Raw genomic sequence first — 16,799 nt, forward strand, 5'->3', positions numbered from 1 at the left:
AACCGTAAATTTAAGTCAAATTTAGTGAACTTAGGCGAAAGAGTTCGGGGGGGGGGGGGGTCTCTCTCCTTCGAAAATTTCTCCATGCTGAAGTATAGATGAAATACTATTTTGGCTATTTTTGAGTGATTTAAGAGTTGGGGAACTCGGGGGTCTTTCTCGAAACATTTTCGTAATTGAAGTCTTAAAACTTTGAGTTGTCTTTGGCGATGTGGAAAGGAGAGTTGCTCTTTCAATAGAAAAATAAATCTTAAACAAACTTACACTGCCTTTAGTGTGCCTGCTTCACACAAGGATAGGGGGCTATTTCGCCGTTCAGCCCGAAAAAAATTTCGTTTCTGGAGTTTTAAGAAGTCTGTTTTAGGCTATCATTGGATGACTTAAGTGGGAAGGGAGTTGGAAGAGTCTGTCAAAAGTTTCCGAAATTAAAGTATTAAAACTTTTAATTCTCATACGTCACGTATATAGGTAAAGGGGGTACTTGAAATTTTTTTTTTTATAAACTGAAGCCTTAAAAACTCAAATTAAAGGCGTTTGTGGTGATCTTAGAGGAATGGGTTCGGGAGTTCTCTTCCGAAAAATTTTTGATGCTGAAATATTTAAAACGCTTCTTTAGGCTGTATTTGACTGCCTTTTGAAGGATATAATTCGGGGGCCCTCCCTGGGGTGAGGAATCACTTCCCCCTATTGTTTTTCTTTAATTTAATCAATACTGGATAGTGTTCCTCGTTTAAAAAATATATCTACTTCACTGGGGCTTCGGTAGCGCAGTAGGCAGCGCGTCAGTCTCATCTACTTCACTGAAGCTGTTTTTTTATTGCTAACTTTACCATCTGCTATCTAAAAAAGAATTCTTTTACAAATGAAGACTGTGTGGGGGAATGGTGCCAGTTACCATAATCGCCCATACCTTCCCCCACCTTTCCTTCTTTTTTGGTTTGTTCGTGCTATCTTGGGTGGACTTTCTGATCAGAACTGATTTTTGTTGCAAACGTGAAAATCTTATGTCTCAAGCTTGCTACAATAAAAATGTTTATGATCGGCAAAGAAATAATGGCGGTGAGCCCCAAGCGCTTTTACCCCTAACATCAGCCAACATCGTCTAAAATTGCGTTTTTGGAACTTCAATTTCGAAATATTACCGAAGTAGAGTTCTTGAACTCCATCCCTTCAAATGCAGTCAAAAAGCGTGTATATGTTATGAAAGATGGAGTAAAATTTTATTTTTAAAGCTTCAATTTCAAAACCTTCAACGCTACAATTTTGGAAGAACCAGGCCCTCCCCCCCCCTCCACTCTTTCGCCAATATTTTTAAAGAACGCCCAATATTGTAATCTTTTGAGACCATCAGTTTGAAAAATTTCATGTAAGAGAGTCCCTGAACCCCTCCTTTCCCTGAACTTTACTAAAATGGCCTACCATTGCGTTTTTTGGACTTCAATTTAAAAAAAAAATCTGGTTGAGAGCCCCCAGACCCCAGACCCCCCCCCCCGTTATTTGCGGTTTTTACATTTTTTGGAACAACAATATCAAAATGCTTAAATACTACAATTTAACTGGTTCCATGTTTTTAGAAATGACAAGCTTAAAATTCAGATTTAAACATATTCTAAAACTGCCAAGGTTAAATAAATCTACAACATTTATACTCATAAATTTTTCCTTAAGCACGCATATGGGGGGGGGGGGGATCAAAATATTTTCCGTCTTGAACACATCACCTAACTTGCACTCATGAAGAACAGGTAAGCGACTTTCCCTCAGAATTTTTTTTGAAATTGAAGTCTCAAAAAAGAAAAAAAAAAACATTTTTTGAATATTCTTTGGTGACTAGGGAGAAGAGTGAAAAGTAAGAGTCTCATCTGGGGAGAAGCAATTGCCCCTTTCCTGCCCCACTCTGGCTACGATCATGCTTAGTAGTGATTTTTGAGATTTTCTTGGCTTTTTTTTTTTTTTTTTTTTTAAATGTTCAAAAAGAAATATATTATCAAATAATAATAATAAAAAAATGTTTTCTGTTTGTAAGCTTCAAACATGCTTGGCCCCTGCTTTAAGTTGACATAAATGACTTGTTCAAATTTTTTATCCTTACATATTTTTGTCATTAATTTACTTTTCACTTTTTATTTATTTATTATTTTTTTTTTTGGCCCTTTTGCCGCCCGCTGAAATCTGCCGCCCTGACGAACGCCTAATCTTGGTCCATTGGGAGAAACTGCCCCTGCCTGTGAGAAAAAATGTATTTTGCCAAGTTTCTCAAAACCGGTTGACCCGAATACTTGAGGCTTTCAGCGAGAGCGAGAATAAAAAGCATTAATGACAGCAGTGTATTTATTTCCATTTTCCTCTCAATTACACAACTTGGGAGACGATATTTACTCCGTGCCATGTTGATATTCTAACGGCAAACCGCCCCTGCTGGGGGGAGAAAAATGCTGCCGAACAGGTATACTCAGCCGACGTACAATGAACAGGAAATAAGGGAGTGATGGAAAAAAAAGAACGCGTTTTGCCTAAAACCACCCTGAATAATACGAACGTGGACATCTTCGAGCTGTCTACCTGCCTTTGAGGCAAAGTGCTTGTCGACCTGAGTTTTGTTTCCGATTTGTCAAATTGAATTGCTTTTAGTGCTGCCATCTAGTGACGGTATTTTTTAAGTAAGAGAAAAATATAGATACAGTGGCTCCCAAAAGTGTTTGTACATCTACGAACTTTCAATGAAATACTAACCCCTATCCATTGGTTAGAATTAATATTTCGGAATTAGGTAAGGTAAGGAAGGTAGGTTAGGTAAGGAATTAACTATAAGATCTACGATCAATTTTCAGCAAAACTACATGAATTTTTTTTTTATTTTTAAGATTAAAACTTAATTTTTTAAAAAATCAAAAACCAAAAAGTGCTGGAAATTTTTATCTCTCAAAAAATCTTCGTACACTTTAAAAAATGTCTATATATTATTGAATAATCTAACTTTTTATTAAGTTATTCTTTAGTAGAATATCATGCAGTATCAACAACACTTTTTAAACGCCTGGGAATACATTTCATTCTCTCTCTCTCTCCTCTCTCTCTTTTTTTTGCGTAATTTCTGAGTAAGTGTTCAACCACCACTTCGAGTCTTACTGTTTCCAACTCTATTTTCGTTTCAAAGCCGTATTTTTCGTAATCTAGCCTCCAGATATCTCTAAGTATGTTACATTAAGTTCAAATCTGGAGGTTGAAGGGGTATTTTCTAAATTTTAGGACAATTTTTGGGGCACTAGACGTAAACGTTAAAAAACCGTGTGCTTCTTTATCGTAATCTTGATAAAAAAATAAAGTTGTTTCCGATAAACCGAATTTTTGGCTAAGAGTTTAAAATTGGTTTTTAAAAACATTTAAATGAACAACATGATTCATTATTTCATTGAAAAATTTCCAAACTACCAAGTCCTGAAGCTGATACGCACCCTCACACAAGAACACTTTCACCGTCCTGAGTAACTGGTTCAACCAAGTTCTTAAGATTAAGTTCCTCATTTTTCCTTCCATTTACAATTATAACAACAATTTAACCAAAAATGTTAAATTCATTTTTATCTGTAAGTAAGAAGTAATTCCAAAACGTTTTATACTTATTTATCATTGATTTTGTGACGAAAATGGTAAGCTTTCTGTTTTTCGCACGGCCAAGAAAATTTCTGGGTGAAGAGGTTCCATTTAATTCGGCTAATGAGAGAACTTGGCGAACAATTTTAGGTGAAAATTAAATGTAAAAGTTTTCATTTAACTCTTCAGAAACTTTTACAGCACTCAAATGTATATTTTTCATATACAGTCGAACCTCCATATATCGAACTTCGACGTATCAAAATTTTCCACATATCGAAATCCTAGCAAATTTCTATGTTCATTATATAGAAAAATTGTTTCTATATATCGAAAAAATCTCTATATATCGAAAAAAATTTCGAGACATTCGTAGATTTTTTTTTCCGCTTTAGACTGTTTGTCTCATGAAAAATGAAGGTTAGAGGAGAAAATTACGCTCACTAAAGGTTGCTACGGAACTCATAAGAAATCTGAGGTTGAAGGGTGTGTAGTTAAGTCGTTGTTCCGTTCTGAAGTTCTTAATTTCCCTCAAGTTTATTTAAAATCTTAGCTGTAACCAGTAAACCTGTAAAATCAGTTTCTAGTTATCTCTTTTGTTTGTTGATTATATTTCTAGTCTTCTTAGCTTCAGTAAAAATCATTTAAGTTAAGTAGATTCATTTTTTACTTTTCTCTCGATCACATTGTTAAAACGAAAATCCTCTTATGTTGCGATCAAGTTGAATTGCCGAAGAATATGAAGATGTATGGTTGGCGTAAAAATGTAAATTCTGTTAATTTTTTAATTATTAACTTTCATTTAATCCGATACTCGTATAAATTATAATTTGGGTTTCATTCACGAAAATTAGCTTTTATTTTAATGTTTTAGGATATTTTTAAGATAAAATAAGATCGTTTCCATATATCAAAATTTCTATATATCGAATTTATTTCCGGAAATTTGCTACTTCGATGTATGGAGGTCCCACTGTATTTTTTAACTGTTAATCTCCGATCACGCTTTGTCAACTTGACCGGTTGACCTTTTCTTACCTTGTTTTCGGCCCTATTCTTCTATTTAAAGCATTTTATCAAGCACTTTACTATAGAATGGAATAAATTAACTAATTCAGAGACATTTCAAACCGATTTACCGCTGCTGTGAGGGAAAAACTCAAATTTCGTATGGTATTTGTGGTTTTTTTACGATTGCCAGTCACTTTAAAGTAACAAGTAGAGACGTACCGAGTAGCACTTTGGCCGAGTACCGAGTACTCGGCCTACACTACTCGGCCGAGTACCGAATTACCGAGTACTCGGCCTTACCGAGGTACGAGTTACCGAGTACCAATTATGTTTTAAGTAGAACCACTGACACACTTGTGATGAATTTTGAACTTATTGGAATAGTAGTATAGACCTCCTTGTCCATATAATAGTTTTTAAAACTAAATTCCTGCTGAAATTTAACTATGCATTACATAAAAAATTTTGTTTGTGTCAAAAATTTTACAATTTTTTTTAAATAAATAAATAAATAAAAGGTATGATAATCAAGTTGGAATTAAAACAAATTACAGTAAAATCCCTCTATTACGGACACTAACAGGACAATTTTTTTTTGTCCGCAACAGAGAGGTGTCCATAGGACAGGGGTTTAATAATGTTATTTGTATTGGAACTGGGGAATTGAAAATTGACTGCATAAGAGGGGTGTCCGCCGCCTTTGAGGGGTGTCTGTTAGGAGGGGTTTCACTGCATACCAATCAATTATAGTTCTAGTCTGCCAAGCATAAATAATTTTTAAAAGCAGATAAAACAAAAGTGCAGGAACACTGCAGACACGTGTTTCTGCCCCCCCCCCCGTTACAAGGAACGTCTTTTTCAGTGCATAACATGTGAGTTAAAGAATGTAAAAACATTCGACAAAAAAATCCGACTTTTGTCGGATGCCTTTAAATCCACGAGCTCCCATTTTGTGCATTGAAAAAGGAATTCCTTGTAACGCCAAAACACGTGACTGCAGTGTTCCTGCACTGTGCTTTTAACGTTGTTTTATTTCCTTTTATTTTTTAAGCCATGGTATTTTTATATTTTTATAACTAATTTTTGTTTGTAGCAAAAATACATTTTTAATATAAAAATTCCATATTTTCCATACTTACCTTTTTTGTATAATTTTTAATAAAAAAGTTTTATTTACTTTGGGGACATTAAAATAAAGATTTATTCCATTGAAGTATTACAAACTTCATTATTCTCAAAATTTAAATTTGATTTATAAATTTTAATTGTAAATGATTGCAGAATATAATGTTTGCTCCTTTTTTTTTTTTTTTTTTTTTTTTTATTATAAATTTTAGTATTTGTCTTGGACAATATTCAATTTTTTGCAACTACTCGGTATTGGTCGAGTATCTGATCAGAATTTCGCCGAGTACCGAGTACTCGGCAAGTTGGCCGAGTACCGAGTGGAATGACGTGGAATGGGAGAGCGAATGAACATAGCCAATTGACGAGAAATTCGTCATCCATTATTTGTAAATATACAGGCGAACCGAATGATCTTTTAATTTTCAACTACGGGCAGAGCCGTGCGGGTACCACTGGTAAGTAAATAAAATAATAAAACACATTAAAAAAAATAAAAATCTAAAAATACAAAAATCGATAGAAAACATGAGTGCGATAGAAAACATCTTGGTTACAAGGATCTTTTTCAGTGGAAAAAAAAAAAATAGCGTTTGGATGAAAAGACACTCGACGTTTTGGGTTTTGCCGGATGTCTTTTTTTTCATTGATAAATGCGTTATTTATCACCCACTCTACCCCCTACTCAAAAAAAAAAAAAAAAAAAACCTAAAATTTCCATTTCTATTTGTGCAATTTGAACGTTATGGTTTTAGATTTTTTTTTGTCCACAATTTAAATAGTTTCCATTCATTAAACAAATTTCAGTTTTAATCACTGATATTATTGATTTTGAAATTATATTTTTTAACGGTTCCAGTCAAGGACTGATACAAGGGAGGAGCGATCGCCCCTCCCTTGAGGGTCCCTGTAAAAGGCAATTTTTCCGTATTGAAAGCTCTAAAACGCAAGTGAGGACGTTAAGAAGAGGAATGGGATTTAAGTCTCTCTCCCGGAAATTTTTCGGAGTTGAAGTTTCAAAAAGCTAATTTTAGTCGATCTTTGGCGATGTTAGAAGGACGCGTTTGGATTTCTTCACCCGGGGGGACGTTTCGTAAAATTTTAGTCTTAAACACGTGAGCAGACATCTCAGGCAGCGTTTGGGGAAAATGTGTTTAGTAACTTTCCTCCGGTAATTTCTGGGAACTGAAATTTCAAAAAGGGCAAATTTAGACGACCTTCGATTATGTTAGGGAGAGGGAGAAACATTTCCTCGTAATTATTACGAAATCGAAGTTCTAAAACGAAATTTTAGAATACCTCTTTCAACGAAAAAAAAAAAGGGGAAGTTTGAAGAACTCCTTGGTAAAATCTCTATATTTTAGATGTTTTAAATAAAAATGCTGTCGCACCCCCCCCCCCTTCCTCCCAAGCATGTCCAGTCTTATAAGTTGTAAAAGATGAAAATCAATCGCCGCCTCCTTGAAGCATTTCTGGATCTATCCTTGGTTTCAGTTTATTGCCAATATTTTTTTTTTTAAATTCACTTTTCCCACTAACGATTGAAAATTGACTCTTACGTTGGCATCTTTTTTGTAACAATTTCAAGAAGATTAAAAACTGTTTTATTATAAGTTCCACCCAAAATACTTATCTCGTTTCATGTGGGTCAAGTACGCTTACTATGTTTTTTTTCCTTCCAGGCTTAGAAACTGATGGTCCGAACAGCACCAACAATTTGAAACTTGGTCTCCAGTTGGCGTTGAAAGAAAGAGACTCTATGTTGAGGGAAAATGCGGCTGCCGTTCAACAAAGAGAGTCTGCTTTGAGACAATACAGCGAAATGAAAAACGAACGAGATCGGGCCATCGCCAATTTGGAATCTTTGTCGCCAAAACTTACAGCCAGGTGCGTATTTCAATTTTTTGAAGAACACGCATCAATTCTTGTTCTTGGTAACAAATCTACAGATTGCACATATTGTTATTAACCTTATTGTTATTGCATTGAACTCTCGATTATTCATGTGTGAATTATCCGGTTTGCGAATACAACATCAAATTGCTTGTTTATTCGCTGTCCTTTTATTTTCCTCGTATCTGAGGCAGGAGGGGGAGGAACCAGACCTTGAAAATCATCAACTATTATTGTCATGATATGAAATAAGGACTAGAAATAGAAAACGATCTAAGTACCAAAAAAGAAAAGAAAAAAAAAAAAAAAAAAAAAATCGAACATCTTTTTATCGGCCCTGAAAGCGTTCTTTCTTACATTCACTTACTGATATTTTATCCCAGTCCTTGTATAAGGATTTCTTTAGGGATGCCAAAGTTTTATGGGGTTTTCGTTTAGCACACACCCCTTTCTCCAAGATCTTCTTACATTGTTGAATGGCGTCAACGATCAAAATCTGTAATGGTTTGGGGTAAGATATGTGCCAGTGGGAAAACACCACTGAAGAAATATATCGCAAACTCATTTTGGAAGATGCTGTCTCACCTTGGTTGCAAAAGTTCTTTGGAAGCAAAAGATGGAACTTCCAGCAATATTTCACCCCTGCACACGGAGCGAAGACACTCAAGATTGGTGCAAGACACGTTTTCCGGACTTGATTGGAGTTAAAAAATGGCTACCGTATTACCCAGATTTGAACCCAATGGATTGTTCTGTTTTTGCCATCTTAGGAGAAAAGGGTGTGTGCTAAACCTCATAATACTCTGGCATCTATAAAGAAATCTTCATGCAAGGAATGGGATAAAATATCAGTGAGTTGCGGCTCATAGCAGATAATTTTGTGACACGTTTAAAGCTTTGTATTAAGGCTAACGGTAGCCACTTTAAAACGAAATAATGTATTATTATTTGTTTTTAAGTTTGATCGTAATATTTTCATTAGAATTAAAATTATAATGTATTGTGTGCAATGAAGGGGGGGGGGGGCGCAAACACAAGAAATGGGTCCAGGGGATCCGGACCCCTCCCATAGGTCTTGCTTTTTTTCCTGATTAATTACGATTCTATGTATTTTGTACGTAAAATAATTTTAACATAGGTGACCATAATTTCATTTCTAATAAGTGAAAAAAAAAAAAAAACTAATTGCTTTCAACAAGCAGAATGGTGATTATAAATGAATATAACATGTTTTTAGTTTTGTAATTATAATTACAGATTTTGGGCAATAATTATTTCATTTTTGCAACATCAACAAGGTCGAAATACATTAACCCCTTGCCTTGATCATCAAAAAATTTGGCGACAATTGAACATTTTTGTCGAAATTCACAGCAAAATCTTCCCAAAATTCTGGGTAGATATTCGCAAAAGCTCCAGTCGGAAAAAAGAGGCAAGTGGAGCCAAATCTTACTTGTAAAAAGCCGAAACATGATGATTAGCATGAGGTTACAAGAGTTCTATTGCCATTTGAACGCAGCTACTACAGTGGACGCCGGTTAATTGGATCAGTGGTTAATTGAATCAACCGCTTTAATTAATCAAGTTGTCAAAAACAAAATAAAATCCAGCTTTATTGAACCAGCCGCTTTATTGAATCAGCCGCTTTATGGAATCAAAACTGTTTAGAATAAACGTGATTCATACTAATCGGTGGCCACTATACTAGAAACTCCCGAAATTGAGTCGCGGGATTTGAGACGCATCTTCGGCAGACCATACAGGCAGCATCGTAATGCTTTGATTAGAATCTGCGTAGCTTTCGCAAAGCTGCCAGGTTAGATTTGGCCCAACTATTGTCTTCAAATTAGAAATCAGTTTGTGTCTGGGCTTGGCTGGAGTAAGGGAAGGGTATAGGGAAATAGGGGTAACCCATCTCTCCTAGAAGCAAATCGTTCCAAGGTCGACCTTTATGTCCTTGAACCAGAGGCGGCGAGTCGCGCTTTTAAGTGCGGGTGCAAAAGTTTTTTTTAAGGAAGTTGAAGACTATTTTAGGTTATCTTGAGTGACTGGAAGGGGGGGGGGGGCTTCTTATGTTCGTTTGCGTAAATGGTCTGGAATTGAAGTTTTAAAACGCCGTTTTAGTAGAGTTTTGTCTACGTTTGGGAATGGAGAGGAGTTTCCAGGGTTGTCCCCGAAATGTTTTTTTAAAAATAATGTCTAATTAAGAAGAAGAATAATAAAAACGAAGAAGTTTGGATTTTCTTTTGTAATGTAAGGGCGAGGAAGGCTCTTCCAGGGGGAAAAAAAACTTAAAATAATGTCTTAAAGAAGACGCAAATCAAAGTCATTTTTAGCAAACTTAGAGCAAGGGGCTTGGGGTTCTTTTTTTTTACTTAAGGAGGATCGAAAGGGCTCGGAGATTCTCCCAGCATTTATTTATTATTATTTTTTTGAACTGATGAGATCCTAAGAACTCAGTCTTGAATTTTCTGTAGGGACTTCAGAAATATATCTCAGGATCCCCCCCTGGGTTTTTAGAAGTCTTAAAAACGCAGTTTTACGCTATCTACGGGGATTCTCTTCCTGATTTTCCCCCTCAAACAGAAGTCTTTATAACGCAAATTTAGGACATCTTTGAATTTAAAAGAAGAAAGGAGTGCTCTCGGATATTTTCTGTCAGAAAAGTTTTTAAATTGAAGTTTAAAAACGGAAATTATAAACAACTAGCTGCGTCGCCCGACTTTGCACGGTGCACCTCGAAAATAATGGTTATATTTAGTGACGCGTGTTCAACAATCAGGCTTGGAAAAAAAAAAAACAATCAGTAAAATTTTGCGGCAGATTGCGGAAAAATACCCAAAAAGTAAACATTTTAAAACCCCCCGATTGCAGGAAAAGCTTCAAAACCAAAACCAATTGTTTTTTATTTATATTCGAGAAAAAAATGGCAACAAATCTTTCACATTTAACGATTTTCTTCACGCTACAGCTACAAATTTTAATAAAATCACTAGCTGCGTGCCCGGCGTTGCACGGGCTGCTTAAAAAATGAAAGAGGTGTCCAATTGATGTTTTTGTATTACTCTGACATCAGTTTCTAAAGCGCTAAGGAGTAAATAAATACGCGAAATGCAAGGTTTGCAGAACACCAGTAAAGCATATCTTTGGCAAAAATCTCTTTAACGTGATACAAGTAATGAGTATTTTCAATTAGCACAAAAGATGAAAATATATGCATTATCAACTATAATCTGTGTTCATGTTAAAATGAATTACATCTGATAGACTATATCTAAAATACTTACGTACAACTACAATCAGCCTTTTACATAAAATGACACACTTTTTGGTTGATTACGTGAAACTAAAGCACCGAGACTAAATAAATACCAGTAAGCATTAATTTAATACCAAGTCAGCAGACTCCAATTTAGCTTTAGTTAAAATCCTTAAAAACAATTTTTTTTGTTCAACTCTGTTTCACTTAAAGAAAAACCAAACAATTTTAATTTAACGTGTTCTTTTAACGATACAAACTGCATTTCAAAAATAGAAACAGGAAGGAAAAAGAGAGTTATTACAATTCGAAAACTCACCCATCTGACGGGAAAAAGTCCAACAAAATAGACATAATTAGTCGCACATCCTAAAGTCCTAAATGTACCAAAATATGAGGCCGGTGAATGATAAACTTACACTACAACCAATAAACATACAGTGGCTCCCAAAAGTGTTCGTATACTTTGAAATTTTTTAGTAAAACCAAAATAACTCGAAACTGAATTCGAATATGAAGTCCAATATTTTTTCACATCATTCCTATATCATTCTAAATACAACCTATTGGTTTTTTCAAAATATTGACGGATCTTCTTTTTGAAATGGGTCAGAAAACGAAGAGACAGAGAAATAACACGCCACAAAAGTCATCGTACACTCAAATATTTTCGAATAAATTCATGATTAAAATTATCATATGCCGTTTTATTAATATTTTTGCATTGTGTTGACACTTTAAAGTCATTTGGCTTTAATTTTTTGTTTCTTTATTCCTTAATATTGTGCTTATTAGTGTAAAATGGCTGGTATTCGTAAAAAAACCGCAAACACCATTCAAAATTTGAATTTTTTTCCCACAGTAGTGGTAAATTGATTTGAAATGTCTCTAAACTAGTTAATTTATTTGTTTGTATAGTAAAGTGCTTGATAAAATGCTTTAAAGAAAGAAATCGGACCGAAAACAAGGTAAGAAAAGGTCAACCGGCAAAGTTGACAAAACGTGATCGGAGATTTAAAGTAAAAAAATTTATGAAAAATACACATTTGAGTGCTGTAAACGTTTCTGCAGAGTTAAATAAAACATATTACATGTATATTTTCACCTAAAATTGTTGCCAAGTTCTCTGATTAGCTGGATTAAATGGGACCTCTTCCCGCAGAAATTTTCTTAGTCGTGCGAAAAAGAGAAAGCTTACGCTTTTCGTCGCAAAATCAATTATAAATAAGCTAAAAACGTTTTAGAATCAGGTCTTACTTACAGATAAAAATTAATTAAACATTTTTGGTTAAATTGTTATATAACTGTAAGTAGAAGAAAAAAATTAGGAACTTAATCTTAAGAACTTATTTGGATCAGTTAATCAGGACGGTGGAGGTGTTCTAGTGTGAGGGTGCATATCAGCATCAGAACTTGGTAGTTTGTAATTTTTTGATGAAATAATGAATCATGCTGTTCCTTTAAACATTTTAAAAAACAATTTTGAACTCTTAGTCAAAAATTTGGTTATTGGAAACAACTTTGTTTTTTTTATCAAGATAACGATAAGAAGCACACGGTTTTCAACATTTGAGTCTAGTGCCACTAAAATTGTCCTAAAGTTTAGAAAATACCTCCTAAATCTCCAGATTTAAACTTAATGTAACGTATTTAGAGATATCTGGAGGCTAGATTACGAAAATAGGGCGTTAAAACGAAAATAGAGCTAGAAACAGTAAGACTCGAAGTGTGGTTGAACACTTACTCAGAAGTTACGCAAAAGAAAAAAGAAAGAAAAAGAATGAAATCTATTCCCAGACGTTTAAAAGGTGTTATGAATACTGTATGATGTTCTACTAATTAATAACTTAACCAAAAGTTAGATTATTCAATAATATATAGACATTTTATAAAGTGTACGAAGACTTTTGTGAGATAAAATTTCCGGCACTTTTTGGTTTTTGATTTTTAAAAAAATAAGTTTTAATATTTTTAAAAAAAATTTCATGTAGTTTTGTTAAAAATTGATCATAGATCTTATAATTAAATACTTATTCCGAAATATTAATTCTAACCAATTGATTGGGGCCTATTTCGTTGAAAGTCGTAGGTGTACGAAGACTTTTGGGAGCCACTGTAGCTAAAGAAACAACTTTTATATGCTGAAAAGAGTTAAGAACGTTAAATGTAAAAAATAAAAAAAATGACAGACGATAAAATAAAGGCTATGTCCGTATAGAGCAACCAATTTTAAACTAATTTAAAATGAAATTCTAGATGGAAACGTTGTTTTAAGATGTGGACAGCAGCCAAAAAATCTCTTTTAAAAGAATTATTAGAATTTTACTTGCTCATCCATATGCAAAATGGCAACAGGAAAGAAATAAAAATTCCTGAATAACGTTATGTTAATTAACGTTTTAATTTATATCTCCGCTAATTAAAGTCGCACAATCACGAGATTGGTCCTATTGTTTTCTTTGGAAAATTCCGAATTGATGGGTATCTCGTTTGATTCTCGATTCGCAGCGGTTCTCGAGAAGATCGATCTTCAGACAGACAGACAGACGGACGCGAACAGATTTTAATATTATAGTGGATTTGACTCTCGATTCGCAGCGGTTCTCGAGAAGATCGATCTTCAGACAGACAGAAAGACAGACGGACGCGAACAGATTTTAATATTATAGTGGATTTGACTCTCGATTCGCAGCGGTTCTCGAGAAGATCGATCTTCAGACAGACAGACGGACGCGAACAGATTTTAATATTATAGTGGACTAGCTGCGTGCCCGGCGTTGCACGGGCTACTTAAAAAATGAAAGAGATGTCCAATTGATATTTTTGTATTACTCTGACATCAGTTTCTAAAGCGCTAAGGAGTAAATAAATACGCGTAATGCAAGGTTTGCAAAACACCAGTAGAGCATATTTTTGGCAAAAATCTCTTTAAAGTTAATCATAGTTATCAATAATGCAAGTTATGAGTATTTTCAATTAGCACAAAAGATGAAAATTTATGCATTATTAATTATAATCTGTGCTATCTTTAAACTGAATTAAATCTGATAGACTATATCTGAAACATTTGTATGAACAATTACGATCAGCTTTTTACATAAAATGACACATACTTTTTGGTTGCTTACGTGAAACTAAAGCACCAAGACTTAATAAATACCAATCAGCATTAATTTAATACCAAGTCATTAGATTCGAATTAAGCTTTAGTTAAAGTCCTTAAAAACAATATTTTTGTTCAACTCTGTTTCACTTTAAGAAATCCAAACAATCTTAATTTAACATGTTCTTTTAACGATACAAACCGTATTTCAAAAATAGAAACAGGAAGGAGAAAGAGAGTTATTACTAATCGAAAACTCACCCATGTGACGGGAAAAAGTCCAACAAAATAAACATAATTAGTCGCACATCTTAAATGTACCAAAATTTGAGGCCGGTGAATGATGAACTTACACTACAATCAATAAACATAGCTAAAGAAATAACTTTCATATGTTGAAAAGGGTTAAGAACGTTGAATATAAAAAATAAAAAAAGGACAGACGATAAACTAAAGGCGATATCCGAATAGAGCAACCAATTTTAAACTAATTTAAAATGAAATTCCAGATTGAAACGTTGTTTTAAGATTTGGACAGAAGCCAAAAAAATCTCTTTTAAAACAATTATTAGAATTTTACTTGCTCACGCAAATGCAAAATGGCAACAGGAAAGAAAAAAAAACCCGAATAACGTTATGTTAATTAACGTTTTAATTAATATCTCCGCTAATTAAAGTCGCACAATTACGGGATTGGTCCTACTGTTTTCTTTGGAAAATTTCGAATTGATCGGTATCTCGTTTGACTCCCGATTCGCAGCGGTTTTCGAGAAGATCGATCTTCAGACAGACAGACGGACGCGAACAGATTTTAATATTATACTAGCCTGCGTGCCCGGCGTTGCACGGGCTACTTAAAAAATGAAAGAGATGTCCAATTGATGTTTTTGTATTACTCTGACATCAGTTTCTAAAGCGCTAAGAAGTAAATAAATACGCGTAATGCAAGGTTTGTAAAACACCAGTAGAACATATTTTTGTCAAAATTCTCTTTAACGTTAATCATAGTTATCAATGATACAAGTTATGAGTATTTTCAATTAGCACAAAAGATGAAAATATATGCATTATCAACTATTATCTCTGGTCACTTTAAACTGAATTAAATCTGATAGACTATATCTGAAATATTTATGTACAATTACGATCATCTTTTTACATAAAATGACACACACATTTTGATTGATTATGTGAAACTAAAGCACCAAGACTAAATAAATACCAATAAGCATTAATTAAATACCAAGTCATCAGATTCCAAGATAGCTTTAGTTAAAATCCTTAAAAACAATTTTTTTGTTCAACTCTGTTTCACTTCAAGAAATCCAAGCAATCTTAATTTAACATGTTCTTTTAACGATACAAACTGTATTTCAAAAATAGAAACAGGAAAGAAAAAGAAAGTTATTGCAATTCGAAAACTCACCCATGTAACGGGAAAAAGTTCAACAAAATAAACATAATTAGTCGCACATCCTAAATGTATCAAAATATGAGGCCGGTGAATGATAAACTTACACTACAATCAATAAACATAGCTAAAGAAACAACTTTTATATGAGGAAAAGAGTTAAGAACGTTGAATGTAAAAAATAAAAAAAGAACAGACGATAAAATAAAGGCTATATCCGAATAGAGCAACCAATTTTAAACTAATTTGAAATGAAATTCTGGATGGAAACGTTGTTTTAAGATTTGGACAGCAGCCAAAAAAACTCTTTTAAAACAATTATTAGAATTTTATTTGCTCATACGCAAAATGGCAACAGGAAAGAAATAGAAATTCCTGAATAACGTTATGCTAATTAACGTTTTAATTAATATCTCCGCTAATTAAAGTCGTACAATTACGAGATTGGTTCTATTGTTTTCTTTGGAAAATTTCGAATTGATCGGTATCTCGTTCGACTCTCGATTCGTAGCGGTTCTCGAGGAGATCGATCTTCAGACAGACAGACAGACAGACAGACGGACGCGAACAGATTTTAATATTATAGTGGACTAGCTGCGTGCCCGGCGTTGCACGGGCTACTTAAAAAATGAAAGAGATGTCCAATTGATATTTTTGTATTACTCTGACATCAGTTTCTAAAGCGCTAAGGAGTAAATAAATACGCGTAATGCAAGGTTTGCAAAACACCAGTAGAGCATATTTTTGGCAAAAATCTCTTTAAAGTTAATCATAGTTATCAATAATGCAAGTTATGAGTATTTTCAATTAGCACAAAAGATGAAAATTTATGCATTATTAATTATAATCTGTGCTATCTTTAAACTGAATTAAATCTGATAGACTATATCTGAAACATTTGTATGAACAATTACGATCAGCTTTTTACATAAAATGACACATACTTTTTGGTTGCTTACGTGAAACTAAAGCACCAAGACTTAATAAATACCAATCAGCATTAATTTAATACCAAGTCATTAGATTCGAATTAAGCTTTAGTTAAAGTCCTTAAAAACAATATTTTTGTTCAACTCTGTTTCACTTTAAGAAATCCAAACAATCTTAATTTAACATGTTCTTTTAACGATACAAACTGTATTTCAAAAATAGAAACAGGAAGGAGAAAGAGAGTTATTACTAATCGAAAACTCACCCATGTGACGGGAAAAAGTCCAACAAAATAAACATAATTAGTCGCACATCTTAAATGTACCAAAATTTGAGGCCGGTGAATGATGAACTTACACTACAATCAATAAACATAGCTAAAGAAATAACTTTCATATGTTGAAAAGGGTTAAGAACGTTGAATATAAAAAATAAAAAAAGGACAGACGATAAACTAAAGGCGATATCCGAAT

At 33.8% G+C, this 16,799-nt stretch overlaps 1 protein-coding gene across 1 annotated transcript in view; it reads left to right on the forward strand.

The window, feature by feature from the left end:
• Positions 1–16,799, forward strand: part of LOC129223217 (tight junction protein ZO-1-like) — a 619,137-nt gene that overhangs the window by 34,039 nt on the left and 568,299 nt on the right. Inside the window, exon 2 of the mRNA XM_054857781.1 lies at positions 7,413–7,617. Within this exon, the coding sequence (XP_054713756.1) occupies positions 7,413–7,617 (205 nt within the window). The remainder of the gene's footprint in view (positions 1–7,412; positions 7,618–16,799) is intronic.

This window comes from Uloborus diversus, chromosome 5 (assembly GCF_026930045.1).
Source record: "Uloborus diversus isolate 005 chromosome 5, Udiv.v.3.1, whole genome shotgun sequence".
Taxonomy (NCBI): domain Eukaryota; kingdom Metazoa; phylum Arthropoda; class Arachnida; order Araneae; family Uloboridae; genus Uloborus; species Uloborus diversus.